General features: G+C 35.0%; 1 protein-coding gene across 2 annotated transcripts in view; it reads right to left on the bottom strand.

Moving 5' to 3' along the window:
- Positions 1-355: 355 nt before the first annotated feature.
- BDP1 (B double prime 1, subunit of RNA polymerase III transcription initiation factor IIIB) overlaps positions 356-17,154 on the bottom strand; it is an 89,480-nt gene continuing 72,681 nt past the window's right edge. For both annotated transcript variants that reach the window (XM_032404251.1, XM_032404250.1), the window contains exons 33-39: positions 15,205-15,268; positions 14,677-14,863; positions 13,463-13,664; positions 9,678-9,717; positions 8,802-9,069; positions 8,078-8,324; positions 356-3,054 (exon numbers count right to left, since the gene is read on the bottom strand). In XM_032404251.1, the coding sequence (XP_032260142.1) occupies positions 2,923-3,054; positions 8,078-8,324; positions 8,802-9,069; positions 9,678-9,717; positions 13,463-13,664; positions 14,677-14,863; positions 15,205-15,268 (1,140 nt within the window). In that variant the 3' untranslated portion in view covers positions 356-2,922. The remainder of the gene's footprint in view (positions 3,055-8,077; positions 8,325-8,801; positions 9,070-9,677; positions 9,718-13,462; positions 13,665-14,676; positions 14,864-15,204; positions 15,269-17,154) is intronic.

Below are 17,154 nucleotides of genomic sequence, written 5' to 3' on the forward strand. Positions count from 1 at the left end.
TCCCATTTGTCTTTCTCTACAGAGAAAACAAAGTAGGAAGAAAAAAGAGTAAAAGAGATTGAGTTCTTATAATCTAAAAATTCATTATATCAGGAATAAATGAACAAGAAAGCAACTCTTCACATGTCCTGAATGGGAGGGAGGGGGAAGTCTATTCTTTATTCTTACAAGATCAAAAAAATATCCTTCACAGCATGCATATAAGACAAAAGATTAATTCTTCCAGTTATATTTTTATAGAAGGAAGGAAGTATACGCTGTAGGTGAAAAACTGACAAGTTTTGGTTAAACAGTAGTATCTTTAAGTCATTTGAAAAGAAAAAAACACAACAAAAATAGTATAAAATAACTTTTATTTACATAATTTATATCTATAGAACATAACTGTTTTCTTTAGAACAAGAAAATTTACGAATGACAGATATTGCTTTTTTGTCAAAAACTCCTTCAAGCAAGAGAGTATACATGGTCACTTCTATTTCGAATAACATGGTGGTAAACAGTGGATATTCATATTTTTAACTGTGCCTTAATCATTTACTAACAATTAGGCTTTTAAAACCATCATGTTGACCACTTGCTAAGACATAAGTATTCAGGAAGAAAAGTCAAGAAAACAAAGACCATTATTCATACCACCTTTAAGATTTACAAAATAATTCTTCACAACATCATCTTTACATGAATATAAACAAAGGGTGTGACTAATTCTTTCCACCTTGTAAGGTAAATACAATGATTAAGTTTCTTACTTTCCCAGATTAGTTTTAAGGATGTAATAGTAGGATAATTTAGCTTGGCTGACTTGATTCTCTTACGCAATGAATGCCCAAAGATAAAATTATTTCATATATAGTAAGAAGTTACATCTTCCATAAAATGAATTCATTATAGATGAACAAGAGACAGATGTTAACAAAGTTAAAAAATAAATATTACACAAGGGATAAAATAATAGTTTAACTGTGGCAACTTAACATCCAAACTAACATTAATTAAATGAAAGAAACTTTCAGAATATGAGACTTTAAAAAATTTATAAAAACAGGGCATTAAAATAGCAATGTGATTTACTACCATGATTTTTGTGACATATTAATCCCATGAAATAAATTAATGCATACCTATTGAGAATTTTCACTCAGATTTATAGATCCTCCTTTATGACAAAAAAAAGTTAAATTGTAAATTTCACTATAAAGCAATGAATAAGAAATGCTCTAATAGCAATTTTAGGATTATTTTAACACTTGCTGAGCCATATCCTATTTTACTAATGAACTTGAAATTTGGCCACTATTTTTTTCAATATATAAACACAATTATCTAGACATTAAATATCTTCCCAGTTGAAATACTGATCATTTTGTAATGCAATCAACACAGTTTTGTGATGCACAACTTACAACTTGAATGACAAATATGTATGTCGTAGATAAAATGTCAGCACCTGAAGGTAAGAAAATTACTGTCTAATGTAGGGGTCAAACTAAAAGCCCATTCCAGCCATTGTCAATCCCTTCAGTATTGTTTGTGGCTGTTTTCAGCAGCACTGAAACAGCAGAATTGAACAGTTGCCACAGGGGCCATGTGGCCCGCAAATTCAAGAATATTTTGCAGAAAATGTTTCTGACTCCTGCTCTGAGGCTTTTCAAATAAAAGAAGAAATCTGTTTTTGAGAAGTTTGATTTGAACCACCAAAGATCTGCTTGGGTGGATAATGGAATTACATATGTAAATAACAAAATTTCAAAATTAAAAACAACCCTTAATATTGATGATAATCACTGACTAAATAAAGTCTTATTATGTTATTTTCTGTTTTAACATCACAATTATGTTCTGTGCTTAAAGGCCTAAGTGTTCCTTAAGCAAAATTTAATGGGGAAAAAACTACCAAGAAATTAGTTTTTAAAAAAAGGAATGTGTGTGAGTGTGTGTGTGTGTGTGTGTGTGTAAAAGGGACTGAGTTTTGAATGTAAATCTCCCTCATAAATTAAGGGTTTTTTTTCCCCATACAAATCCTGAGATTATCCAAAAAATAAGAAAAACAAAAACTTCACAGTACAAATTCAATATACTAAACTATGAGAAAAAAATGTATTCAAAACATATCTACTATCCAAATACTTTTAGTGATATAACTTTAAATATCTTTAAAATTAAAGAGGGAAATGGGACACACATAAATTTGTCAATGTCTTCTTTACCCATAATCTGAGTGGTGAAAATAATTAAAACTGAATATTCTTTTAAATAAAAAATTTAAAAATAAATAAACTTTTTGATGTTTCATCTTTATAAATAAGTTTAAATACTACTTGTTCAATTAGGACTAATGTTAACATCAACATGAAATTAGAAAAATACATATTTTCCAGTCAAATAGCTGATAATAGAAAAGTTTTTAACATTTACCATTCTAAAGTGGAGTTTCACAATATGCTTTCATATACTTAGAGGCAACTGTAAAGGCCTTCAGCAAAACAAATAAAAAACAAAAAACAAAACCCAAAAAAACCCAGAAAAAAACCTTTACAAAAGAAGTTCGCTAAATGCTAAATACAATCCACCTCCAAATACATCGGCACTGTGATTTATACAGAGACATTTATCCACAACATTCCAAAATGTCCATGGTGTGTTCAGCACAGGAGAGTCAAAATGTAAACAAGAGAAGCTATTTCTCTCTCAGAAGCAGTCTCAATTGCTTTGTATTTCCAAAATGCTGAATCAGTCAGAATGAAAGGAACCTCAGCAATGTTTTCCACTGATTATAAGAGCTTCAAATCAAGCTCATTAGATATTCAAAATCAATCTAAAGAAAAATAGCCAGTGATGCATTTTCTAAATACTGCTTAGTTGATATTTGACTCTGGAAATCCTAGACTTAAAAAAAATTAAAAAAAAAAAAAAAGACTTTTATTCTGTTTCATCTACTTCGATAAAGATATCACTAAAGAAATATTCAGAGACTGTGGTTGGCTCCTCTTCAGGTACCCGGTTTTGGCCACTTTTACATTCTTCTTTTGGTAAGGGAGGATCACAAGAAACCTAAAAAGATAATATTAATAAGTATGCAATATAACATTTATATATTGGTAGTGGTCATCTAAATTGCTATCTCTTTGAAAAGCAATATAATAATAAATATTAAGGGCTTTAAATATGTTCATACTCTTTGACCCAATAATTTCATTTCTGTGCTATTATATTAGGGAAATAATACTAAACAGAGTAAGAATTTTATGAGTAAGATAACCTTTGAAGCATTAGTTAAAATAATAAAACTGGACACAACAAACACACAACAGTGGGCATGATTAGATTAATTACAGTGTACACACGATCCATTATTTTACCCTAATTCCCATGAAAAAATTTTAATACAGAAAAGCATAACATCAAATCTATTATGAAACATTTTAATAATCTGCATAAGAATACAGACCCACAAAACAGAACAGTACCCCAAGGCAACTACAAATTAAAGCAATCCTATCGGGGTGCCTGGGTGGCTCAGTGGGTTAAGCTTCTGCCTTCGGCTCAGGTCATGATCCCAGGGTCCTGGGATCAAGCCCCACATCAGGCTCCCTGCTCAGTAGAAAGCCTGCTTCTCCCTCTCCCTCTGCTGTTCCCCCTGCTTGTGTGCTCTCTCTCTTGCTGTGTCTCTGTCAAATAAATAAAAAAAATTTTTTTAAGATTTTATTTATTTATCTGACAGAGAGAGACACAGCGAGAGAGGGAACACAAGCAGGGGGAGTGGGAGGGGGAGAAGCAGGCTTCCCGCCAAGCAGGGAGCCTGATGCGGGGCTCAATCGCAGGACCCTGGGACCATGACCTGAGCCGAAGGCAGACGCTTAATGACTGAGCCACCCAGGCGCCCTAAATAAAATCTTGAAAAAAAAATATTTAAAGCAATCCTATCAAAAGTTAGCATACTTAGAAATTTATAAAAAATTAAGACAACATGGTATTGTCATTGGAACAGACATAGATCAATGAAAAAGACTAGAAATATCCCCAACACATATACTGCAAAATTTAGTATGAGACAAGTTGGATTATTTAATAAATGATGTTGGACAACTATATAACCATCTCAGAAAAAAAAGAAGTCAAACCAAAATTCTAGATGAATCAAATGATTTAAATGTAAAAACATTTTTTTAAAAAATCTACTCTAGGGGTACCTGGGTGGTTCAGTCTGTTAAGCATCTGCATTCAGCTCAGGTCATGATCTCAGGGTCCTGAGATTGAGCCCTACGTCAGGCCCCTTCCTGCCCAACCTCCCCCCACCCCGCCCCAGCCCCTGCTCATGCTCTCTCCCCCAAATAAATAAATCTTAAAAAAAAAATCTACTCTAAAATACCATGGGAAAACACTTTAATAATCCTGGACTGGAGGAAAGGGAGTATCTTTTTAAATGACCTGAAAGGCAGAAGTCATAAAAGACTGATAAATTCACCTATGTAAAAATTTTAAAAATGTCCACATGGCAAAAACTACTGGACACAAAATCAAAGGACAAATGACATATAGGTTTAAAAAAATATATACGTATGTATATATATACATATATATATATATATGTATATATATAAAAAACACCATTATCATAAAGGGTTTTCTTTATTTTTTTTTAAGATTTTTATTTATTTATTTGACAGAGAGAGAGATTGCGAGAGCAGGAACACAAGCAGGGGGAGTGGGACAGGGAGAAGCAGGCTTCCCACGGAGCAGGGAGCCCAATGCGGGGCTCAATCCCAGGACCCCGGGATCATGACCTGAGCCGAAGGCAGATGCTTAACTGAGCCACCCAGGCACCCCAAAGGGTTTTCTTTTCTTTTCTTTTTTTTTTTTTTTTTAAGATTTTATTTATTTATTTGACAGAGAAAGACACAGCGAGAGCAGGAACACAAGCGGGGGGAGTGGGAGAGGTAGAAGCAGGCCTCCCTCTGAGCAGGGAGCCCGATGAAGGGCTCAACCCCAGGACCCTGGGATCATGACCTGAGCCGAAGGCAGACGCTTAATGACTGAGCCACCCAGGCGCCCCAGGGTTTTCTTTAATGTAAGAGCTTCTACAATTTAATATGAAAAATACTAATGATGCAATTTTTTAAAAAAAATCAAACATGGAGCACCTGGATGGCTTAGTTGGTTAAGCATCTGTCTTCAGCTCAGGTCATGATCCCAGGGTCCTGGGATGAAGCCCCACATCAGGCTCCCTGCTCCTCGGGCAGCCTGCTTCTCCCTCTCCCTCTGCTGCTCCCCCTGCTTGTGCTTGCTCGCTCGCTCTCTCTCTCAAATAAATAAATAAAATCTTAAAAAAAGAATCAAACATATGAACAGATGTTTCACGAAGAAAGCATAAATGATTCAAATACATGAAGAAGTACTCAACCTCACTCATATGCTCATTAAATCTATGAAGAATTCCAAAAGTGAAAAAAATTGATTACATGCTAGTGTGAGGAAAAAGGCCCTCTCCTATACTGCTGCTAAGAATAGAAACTGATATATTCCCTATGGAAGACAATCAAGCAATATCTCTCAATATAATAATCATTCCTTTTGATCCAACAATTCTATTTCTAGGAATTCAACCTATAGATAAATGTGCAAAATCACTCATTTATAAGTTAACTATTACCATATTATTTGAAACAGCAAATCATTAGGAATAACCTAAATGCCTACCAGTGCGAGACCACTATTGTTCTATGGTACATCAAAACAGTGGGATATGATATAGTCATTAAAAATAATGAGGGCATGCTTGGGCACTTATTCCTGAAAAATGAATTTATGTTCACACAAGAACTTAGATATGAATGTTCACAGCAGCTTTATTCATAACAGCCAAAAACTGAAAATAACCCATATGCCCTTCAATTGGTGAAAGGATAAACATGACTGATAACATACTATGGAATACTATTCAATAATAAAAAGGAATAAATACATAAAACCATCTGGATGACTTTCTAGGGAACTATGCTGAGTGGAAAAAAAGTGAATTCTAAATGTATGATTCCATTTACACACTGTATACAATATTCCACTGACATAACATTCTCAGAATGACAAATTTAATGGTGTAGAACAGGTTGCCAGAAGTTAAGGAGAGTGTGGGGGTGCAACGTAAGTGCGTGTGTCTATAAAAGACAACACACAGGATCACTGTGGTGATAGAATCCTGTATCTTGACTGTGGCAATGTCGATATTCTGGTTGTGATTTTGTACCACAGTTTTGTAAGATGTTAACAGTGGGGAAAACTGGATGGAGGGTACATGGGATCTCTCTGTATTGTTTTTCACAACTGCATGTGAATCTACAATTATCCCATAATAAAAAGTTTAATTTAAATTTAATTTAAAAAAAAAAAAGAGAGGGGCACCTGGGTGTCTCAGATGGTGGAGTGTCAGACCCTTCATTTCGGCTCAAGTCGTGGTCTCAGGGTGGTGAGATCCAGCTGGAGTTGGGCTCCATGCTTAGAACAGTATGCTTAGGATTCTCTCTCTCCCTCTGCCCCTCCCCCTGCCACACTCACACTCTTTCTCTCTCTCAAATAAATAAAATCTTTTTTTTTTTAAGATTTTATTTATTTATTAGAGAGAGAGAGAGAGTGAGAATGAGCACAAGCAGGAGGGCGGGGAGGAGAAGCAGACTTAACCAACTGAGCCACCCAGGCGCCCCTAAACAAAGTTAGTTTTAAAACTGCTTACTGAACGTTTTATACCTATGGAGAAAAACTTCCGAATCATAAAAGCAATTTAAGAAATTGTAAAGAAAAAACTGATTTGACTAAACATTTAAAGCTTATGTGTATATTAAAAACCCTACAGGGCGCCTGGGTGGCTCAGTTGGTTAAGCGACTGCCTTCGGCTCAGGTCATGATCCTGGAGTCCCTGGATCGAGTCCCGCATCGGGCTCCCTGCTCGGCAGGGAGTCTGCTTCTCCCTCTGACCCTCCTCCCTCTCATGCTCTCTGTCTCTCATTCTCTCTCTCTCAAATAAATAAAATCTTTAAAAAAATAAAAATAAAAATAAAAACCCTACAAAATTTTAAAAAGTAAATGAATTTGAAAAAATTACTTGCAGTAAAGAACTAAAAGGTATGTGGCTTTCTTACATGAGGATCTCACATAAGTTGGTAAGAAAACCACCTAGATCCCAAAAGCTATAAATCAGCAAACAATAGGAACAAAAAAGAAAAAAAAGAGAAAAAAATCTAGTAGATGTATGGGAAAAAAGCCAAGCCACTAATAATGAAAGAAATGCAAATTAAACAGATGAAATTACATTTCTACCCTCTACTATTATATTAAAAAAAAAATTATTTTGAAAAGTTAATATCTAAAGCTGGCAAGAATGTGACTTAACTGACATAGTTACATTGCTGGTAATTGTGACAACTGTTCTCCACAATAATTTGGCAATAGTAAAGAGTCATAAAATACTGGTTCCAGAAAATAATTCTAGGAAATATAAAGTATTTAAAAAAATTTTAAAGACAGTCTTTACAAAAGTACTCCTTTTGAGACTCATGCTATCCAAAAGGTCACCAGCCTTTTCTGTGTTGAAATCCTAAGTAACCAACCCCAATGCTCTTCAAAAGTTTTGGATACAAGTTCATTTATTTTTCCATCCCAGGACTTGCCATATGAACATCTACAGCATGTAGAGAAATGAAACATGCAAACAAATTCTAATTTTACCATTCCTTGAATTCTTATGGGTGTCAGGACATTTCCCCAAAAGCAAATAAAACATCAGCACTGCTTTGTTTTGCTTCCACAGGTCAGAAAGCTCTTTGCATTAAAGGAATGGCAATTAAGTGTCCATGTATGGCCAGCTTAAATGGCTCTGTACTAAAGGAGCTGTAACTTCCTAATTCAACACCTGATCTTCTTCTCTCATAGTGTGAGGTATGATGGGGAGAAGATAGACAAGAGATGCTCTGAAATAATTTCTAACATCCAAATGAAAATACCAATCGCCATGTTTTTCCTAGTTGAATCTGATTTCTAACCCATTCTATACAAACAATAAAATATAACAGTTATCACGTACCTGAGTTGCTGAACTGCCAGTACTCTCAGATGGAGTATCAACAACCCTTGGAGATGGAAGCTGATCAGAGGACTCTTGGATTTTTTTCTGGCTTTCAGTGAGTGGATTTGATCTTTTCAAATTCTTTCTTGGTATAGGTATAAGAGGTTTTAGACGTTTCTTATTATAAACCTGAGTAGGTTCATCAGACTCCAAACTATTCTTTGAACATATTAAAGACAAAAATCCCAGGGGTCTTCTGCCAGGTCTAGAAATGCAAATGTAAAGATATTCAAGAATATCGAGGAAGATACACTCCTAATACCAACTTCTTTCCATGAATGCTAAAATGGCACAGGTGATACCACATTAGTGGTATCAGCATATCTACTAAGTATCATTATTATTTTGATCATTATATACCAGTAGCTGGTATACCATCATACCAGCAGATGCCAATGCAGATTTTCTACGTAAAAAGTTAGTTTCGGCGCTTAAAGTTAAGCTCTTGTTATACGGAATGTGTACTTATCTGAAGAGTCCTAAAAAAATGTTGACTACTGAATTTCCTTTGATAAAACTCCTTCCCTTTACATTACTGACAAAGGGATATGTTTATAAAACATCATCCTTAGTAGTGAACTTAGTCTTTACATATATGTTATATCCGTTGCATATAGGTTACTTCTACCCTTTGAGAAAGAGAAATGGAGAGAAACATTTGTTAAAGATCATCTCACGGTACCTGGATAATGGGGTTTTTGAAGATGATGGGATGCTATCCATTTGTTCAGACTTCGAAGCAGCACAAGTTCTCTCCTCCTTATCAGACACAATCCTCTCATCCTGAGGTAACTGAGATATACTTTTTCCTATATGTGTATCTGTTACTTTATCAAGAGATCCAGATCCTATACTCTGAAAAGTTGGTTCAAGTTGCTCTTTCTGAGGTCCTGGAGTTGTATGTGTGCTTCCTGAGGTAGGGAAGATACCTTGTTCCTTGTAAGACTCCCCTTCAAAAAACAAAGAGAAATCATAAGCACAGAGAACACATATTGAAATTTATATATCTGACTGAACTGCAGTATTTGAAGGAAAGAAATCATGACATTCTATCATAAACCTACTCTAATAAGAGTAAGCTAAATTATAAATTATTAATATGTAAGTCATCTAGATTGTAGCTGGTAAAAAAAGTATGGTTAGAATACTTTTTTCATTCAGATACAAAATAGTCCTATCAACATATTTTGACCTAGAAAATCTTTCTCGGTAAATATATCTTCAACTAGCAAAATGAGAGTTATCACTTTCTAATCTCTGGGTAAACTTAAGGAACTATAAAAACTCTTTTATGCTCAGCTTTCTAATTCCTAAAATATAATTATTAAGCTTTTACAGGAAATCCTGTAGCCACATGGTTTTCTATTAATTACAGGAATAAAGTAGCTTCGTATGGCTATAGGAGTGCCAAATCCAAGATCTCAGCTGGAGAGAAAAACTTCTAATAATAAAAGCAAGATTCTTAGAGAAAGTGAACAATACTCTTCTCTAATTCCAAATTTGAATAGATGCATCAAAAACAGCAAAATGTAATCCCATTAAAATTTATTTCACTCACCTCTTTCCTCAGAAACATTTATCATTTCCTTTGAACACACCTGTTTTAAGAAAATTAACAAAAAAAATTAAAAATCCATTTATCAAGTAAATCTTTCTTTCTTCCTTTTTTTTTTTAATAAAGAAAGCATGTACCTCCCAGAAACCCCTAGCATAAAAGATGTCTTATGGAAATTCTACCAACATTTATGAAAAAGACATTGCTACTGTTACTTAAAATGTTCCAGAGCACAGTAAAAGAGGAAAAGTTTTCAAATGCTTTTTATAAACCAATATTAATATTAATTCCAATTCCGGGGCGCCTGGGTGGCTCAGTCATTAAGTGTCTGCCTTCGGCTCAGGTCATGATCCCAGGGTCCTGGGATCGAGCCCCGCATTGGGCTCCCTGCTCCACGGGAAGCCTGCTTCTCCCTCTCCCACTCCCCCTGCTTATGTTCCCTCTCTCGCTGTGTCTCTGTCAAATAAATAAATAAAATCTTTAAAATATATATATATATTAATTGCAATTCCAATTATAACCAGTACAAAAATATCAAATATAATAGTACAAGCATAATTCAGCAACACATCAAAAGACTAACATAATCAAGCAGAGTTTGTCTCAGGAATGTAAAGATAATTCAATATGTGAACTAATATAATTCAACTGAACTGAGGAGAAAAATAATACCCCATCTCTCTGTTTATGGGGAAAGTGTCCAATAATATTTATGCTTAAAAAAAAAGACATTTTCTTAACACCATAAACTATAATTACTGCAATTCAAAACCAGCATCCCACTTCATAAACACTGGAAATATTTGCATTTAAATCAGGGATAAGAAAAATATGTCTACTATCAGGACTATTTTCTGATATTTCTTGAGTTTTATTGGCTTATATAGAAAAGAAAGAAATTAAAGGTATACCAAGTATATGAGAAGAATTAAAATTGTATTTACAGATGATATGACTGTTTACTTAGAAAACCCAACAGAATCAAGTGAAAAATTACTGTATATGATAAGGGGAATTGAGTAAGCTCTCTACATAGAAAAGAATTCAATGATAACGGCAACAAACAAGATAAAATTCTTAGGGGATAACCTAATAAGAAATGGACCAGAATTTAAATGAAGAAGAACTAAAAATACCACGGAGACATAAAAGAATAATTAAACAAATGGAAAGACATACTATGTTTTGGGATAAAAAGAAAATCCAACATGACAATTCTGACATCAACTTTCCCTGTTAACTGGTCAAGTTAATATGATCCTAATTTAAGTATCAGTATCAATAGTTTTTTTTTAAGCTCTGAACAAGCAAATTCTAAAATTAACATAAACTTTAGGACATATACCCAACTAGGAAAAACTTGAAAAAAAAGTAAGAAAATTATGTGCAGGGGAGAGAGAAACTTTCCATTTAAGACAGCAAAGCATTTAAAAACTACAGTAATTTAAAACACTGGGACACTGGCCCCAGAACAAATAGGTGAATCTCAAAGGAGAAGAAAATTCAGGAGTATACCCAAATACATATGGGACTTAATATCCAGTAAGTGGAATTTTAAATCAGTGGAGAAAAAATGAATTATTCAACAAATGGTGCTGGGACAACTAGGTAGGCACCTGGAGAACATGAAGTTGGTTGCACTCTTCCTAACACCAAAATAAATTCTAAACAAATCATTAATGTTAACTCTTAAAAATTTATACTAAATCTCAAGGTAGACTTTCAATGTATAACACAGTCCCCAGAAGCCATACATAAAAAGACTGATAAATGGGATTACATAAAAATAAAAAATGTTTGCATGTCTATGTGAATGCAGCATGTGTACATTCTAGAATTTACAATTATAACTTCAACATTTTATAAGCATTTTTTATTGTTAGAATGCTGAAAACAAAGTTTAAAAAATAAAAATCACAAATAAGCTCAAAGACATTATACTGTTCTTACAGTCACATCAATGTACATCTATCATTTTTTTTTTAAAGATTTTTTATTTATTTGACAGAGAGATACACAGCAAGAGAGGGAACACAAGCAGGGGGAGTGGGAGAGGAAGAAGCAGTCTTCCCGCTGAGCCATCTGAGCCACCCAGGTGCCCCTACATCTATCATTTTTAAATGGCGTATTATAAACTGGTGGCCTAGTTTTGCATATAATAACATCACTGAACATACTTTTAAAACAGAACAATGTTTGGGGCGCCTGGGTGGCTCAGTCGTTAAAGCATCTGCCTTTGGCTCAGGTCCTGATCCCGGGGTCCTGGGATCGAGCCCCACATCGGGCTCTCTGCTCAGTGGGGAGCCTGTTTCTCCCTCTCCCTCGCCTGCCACTCCCCCTGCTTGTGTGCTCTGTCAAATAAATAAGTAAAATCTTTAAATAAATAAATAAACACAATAGAACAATGTTTGCAAGGAATGCTGATAAATTGATGAAATTGGGTGACTGATACAGAGGGATGCGTTATACTTCCCTGTGTATCTTTTTAAAAAATGCTTGAAAATTTTCATATTAAAAAATCAGGGCACCTGGTTGGCTCAGTGGATAGAGCATCTGACTCTTGATCTTGGGGCTGTAAATTTAAGCCCTGCGTTGGGTGTAAAGAGTACTTAAAAATAAAATCTTAACCGCACCCCCCCCCCCCCGCCAAAATCAACCAAAAAAAGTCTGCAAGAAAAAAAAACACAAAAAGTAGAGTCAAAAGACAAAGTAGGAAAAAATATATGCAACTCATTCATGGACATACATAACACAGAGTTCCTCCAAATCTCTATGTAAAAGATTAGCAACACAACTGAAAAATGGCTAAAGAATACAAAGTCATTTCACAGAGAAAGGAATACAAAAGACTCCTAAGCATATGAAAGACGTTCAGCCTTACTCATAATAAGAAAAATTAAAACCATCCTGGGATACCATCTTCTACCTATCAGATATACAAGGATACACTGCCTCTGTTGTCTGCTCTCACCGAAGGACTACTGGTTTTCAACTGTCCCTTTGAGACTATAGATTCTAAATCAACTTTTCCAAAAATAAATTAACTAATTAATTAATTAACTCTTCCACAGTGTAGCTACACAGTGAGATAAATTATCATGAGTATTGGAAACAAAAACAAGTGGGTGCTAAGAAACCTTTAACATTGTGGCTATTGATCAAATCTGCATACGATCTTCAGGCTTCCCTGAGGTAGTGATGACTGAGATAAAGACGTTTGTATGTTTGGCAAGAAAATGTTTCATAAAAAGGTAATAAAAAAAATGCCCTGGGACATGAAGAAATATGGTGCATTCTAGAAACTGAAAGACGGCCAATATGGTTAGAGAGTGAGGCACAAGGTGAGATCAGAGACAGAAATGGGCCAGACAAATAGAGGGCCTTTAAGGTTCTGGTTTTTCTTCCTAAGAGCAATGATAGCTTTAAGTATTATGATAATAGTGATGATACTACTATTACTATTTTACACAACAGGAAACTCATTCACAGAGACAACATATCCTGACTCAGGTCCCACAGCTGTTAAAGGGTACAGCCAGGATCCAGATCTACAAGATGCTTTTGGCCTTTTTTGAGCCAATAACAAAGAACTAGGAATGGGTTTCCTAATTAACGTCCATCAATTTTCACCTAGAACTAGTTGAAAATGAGAATCCAAAATCAGTTTTAGCTGGATTATTTATGGTGAAAAGTATCAGAACTATCTTTATATAAAGAGTCTAAAGGAAGAAACAGAAATGTATCTGTTGTAATAGGACCATCTTATTTGCTTGATGATTCTATCTTACCTCAGAGGTATAATTTTGACAATCATCTCCTGAAGTGAGCAAACTTTTTTTGGCAGGAGGAACATGGTTACTTTCATCAAGCATATAGTGAAATCTCTTCCTAGATATAAGATCCAAATTAGCAGGAGGAGGCTTTTCAGAACCATCTTTTCCAGAATCAGATAAACACATGGTATCCTGACCAACTGAAGTTACTGGAAAACTAATAGAAAATGCAAACATATGAAATTAGCAAATTAGAAGCTACTTAATGAGGTAAAAGGCTCAGCTATTCCAATGAAAACTGCCAAAAACACTTCCAAGTAACTAATATATACATGGCCAAGGTCACAAAAATGTTAGTTTTGAGATCCATTCATACTTAAAAACTTGCAACTTAAATTCTGTAATACTGAATTAAATCCAAGGTATAAAAATACCGTTCTCCTTGTCTATAAAGTTAAAATTTTAATCTAAAATGCCTCTTACTAATATAAAAGGCTTCAACATCTAATGCTACTTGACAGAGAATTAAGCATCTTAACCAGTGACTGTTAAAATACAACAATTCTATAGTAAGGAATTTAAAAAGCAGTATTAAAATATACAGAAATGGGGCGCCTGGGTGGCTCAGTTGGTTAAGTGTCTGACTCTTGATCTCAGGTCTTGCTTGATCTCAGGGGTTGTGAGTTCAAGCCCCATGTTGGGCTCCACGCTGCGCATGGAAGCCTACTTAAAAAAAAAAAAAATACACACACACACACACACAGAAATGTTATCCTTCTTGCAACTTCTGTGAATGAATATTGATTTCAGACTTTAAAATATATAAGCTTACAAAGTAACCACACACCTTTGATAGAGGACATTTTATAATCCAAATTGCTAAGTTTTTTTAGCTTTCAAAATACTTAAGATACCAAACAAGTTTCATACAAAAGTATTATATTATACATTTAAATGGCAGCTTTATCAGGTATAAAATCAACAATTTCTTCTCTAACTTACCACATAATTATTAAATAAGATCTTCGGGACAATTACAAATAATGCTGGTGAACGGCTTATTCAGTCAATACTATTCAATTCATAAAGCACCTTTCCTCCTAGCAAAAATAGTTTAGATCCCAGGTGATGTATGGAAGTGCTGAATCACTATACTGTACACCAGAAACTAATATTGCACTGTATTTAACTAACTGGAATTTAAATAAACAGGTTAGCTCATTCATTACCTCATGTCACTCCTTTCTTCTGTATTCACGGATTTGATCAATATGGGTGCTGGCAGTAAAGGGTTTGGCATTAACTGTGCAGTGGTATCACTAAATTCTTCTACAGCATTGGTTGGGATTTCCACCAGAGTTAAAATGAATGCTTGTTCATCCTCACCATCTTGATGTACATTAGCAACTAGATTCACTATCAAAGTTTAAAAGTTAATAATGAAAAGCTGAACTATGAAAATCATTAATTTATTACATTTCTAAAGTCTCACTACAACTTATCCCCACGAATAAAAAGCAAATTACACCCACAAAAGTAAAAAGTAATTTCAAAAAGGATAAAGACGGTTCACTATAGAGAGGATGTATAATTCTGAATAACAAACTTGTCCATAAAATACTTCAAGTTTTTTTGTTTTTAATTTAAGACTGTCATAGACTAAAAAACTGTTTTGTTTTTCCATAGTCAAATGAGGGAGGGGAGTAAAAGATGTACTATTCGGTTCTGTGGTACTTTATCAAAGCACATTATCATACCTGTTAAGTCTTGAGAACTGATTACATTCTCTTGTTGGACTTCCGGCATACTAGTTGGTGTACCCTAAGAAAATTTAAAAAATTAAAATGCAAAATGAGGTTGACCAAATTTTAGTTTTAAAAAATTTTCCAGACAACTGGATATAATAAGAATTATTTCAAAACTCAACTTTTTAACCATATATAATTTTTCAAACGTTTTGAAACTTTTAGTTGTACCAATAACTTTTGAGTTATTTATATAAGTTATTTATATAAGTCATTTATTGAGTTATTTATATGAGTCATTTATATAAACATATATGCACCAAGAAATTCCGGCTAAATTGTTAAATATGTGAATTTTATGAAATTATTTTTGAAGTAACAGGAAAGGGAGATTCAAACCCCTCAATCTTCCCTTTACCCCATTACAGCAGATCTTGTACTATTAGTAGGTGACATCTGAATGGAAGCAAACTGCCTGTCTCCTTGCCTCCAGCATGGCTCCTTCCAATCTGTTTTCCACAAATTGCCAACACTGTATTCTCTAAAATGCAATTCTTATTGTAATTCTCTACTGCTTAAAATCTTCAAACTTTCAGGGGCGCCTGGGTGGCTCAATCGTTAAGCGTCTGCCTTCGGCTCAGATCATGATCCCAGAGTCCTGGGATTGAGCCCCGCATTGGGTTCGTTGCTCGGCAGGGAGCCTGTTTCTCCCTCTCCCACTCCCCCTGCTTGTGTTCCCTCCCTAGCTGTCTCTGTCTCTCTCTGTGTCAAATAAATAAAATCTTTAAAAAAAAAAAAAACACTTCAAACTTTCATTTTGTAACCAACAATGTCAGTAATTGATTCAGGCAAGTATCACCAATGGATACTAAAACTTCTGGGTATGGGGCACCTGGGTGGCTCAGTCGGTTAGAGGCTGCTTTCAGCTCGGGTTATGATCCCAGGGTCCTGGGATCGAGCCCCGCATTGGGCTCCCTGCTCAGAGGGAAGCCTGCTTCTCCCTCTCCCTCTGCCTGCCGCTCCCTGCTTGTGCTCTCTCTCTGTGTCAAATAAATAAAATCTTTAAAAACAACAACAACAACAAAAAACTACTGGGTAGAAAGTTGCTGGGTCTAAAATAACTTACTAACACAATGTGCAAAAGATTCTGTTAAAGGGGCGCCTGGGTGGCTCAGTCGTTAAGCGTCTGCCTTCAGCTCAAGTCATGGTCCCAGGGTCCTGGGATCGAGCCCCACATCGGGACTCAGCAGGAGGCCTGCTTCTCCCTCTCCCACTCCCCCTGCTTGTGTTCCCTCTCTCACTGTTTCTCTCTGTCAAATAAATAAATAAAATCTTAAAAAAAAAAAGCTTCTGTTAAATGGAGAAATCTGGCAGGCACCATGCTTGCCAAGTAATTAGTGAACATCACCAATAATGAGACAAACTGACATTACATGCCTACTGAGGTGATAAAAGAAGAACACAACAACACCTAGGTAGTAATTGTGCCAAACACTGTTCAATCTGAATCTAATAATGGGGAAGAAGAACAAAAATCCAGATTGTGAATTAGCCTGCAATGTCAAGTTCACAGAAGAGGGAAAAGGAGAACTACTCTAGATGAAAAGAGAATATGGAGAATGACAACTAAATGCAGTATGAGAGCCCTGATTGAAACTGTGCATTACGTATTATTTTTAAATCAGTATTAGATAGTATGGTAATACTGACTGTGATAACAGTATCATCATTTCTGTATTAGAAACATCCTTAGTATCAAATTCAAGCTGGAATATGTATGGGTGAAGGCTCATGTCTGCAACTTTCAAATGGTTCAGTTTCTTAAAAAGTATCTATCTACAGAGATGGAGAGCATGACAAAATAAGCAAATGAAGCAAAATGTTAATAATTAATGAATCTATGTAAAGGATCTATGAGAATTCTATTGAAGATTTTTGCAGGGGCGCCTGGATGGCTCAGTT

This window comes from Phoca vitulina, unplaced genomic scaffold (genome assembly GCF_004348235.1).
Source record: "Phoca vitulina isolate PV1807 unplaced genomic scaffold, GSC_HSeal_1.0 scaffold6, whole genome shotgun sequence".
NCBI classification, from domain to species: Eukaryota; Metazoa; Chordata; class Mammalia; order Carnivora; family Phocidae; genus Phoca; species Phoca vitulina.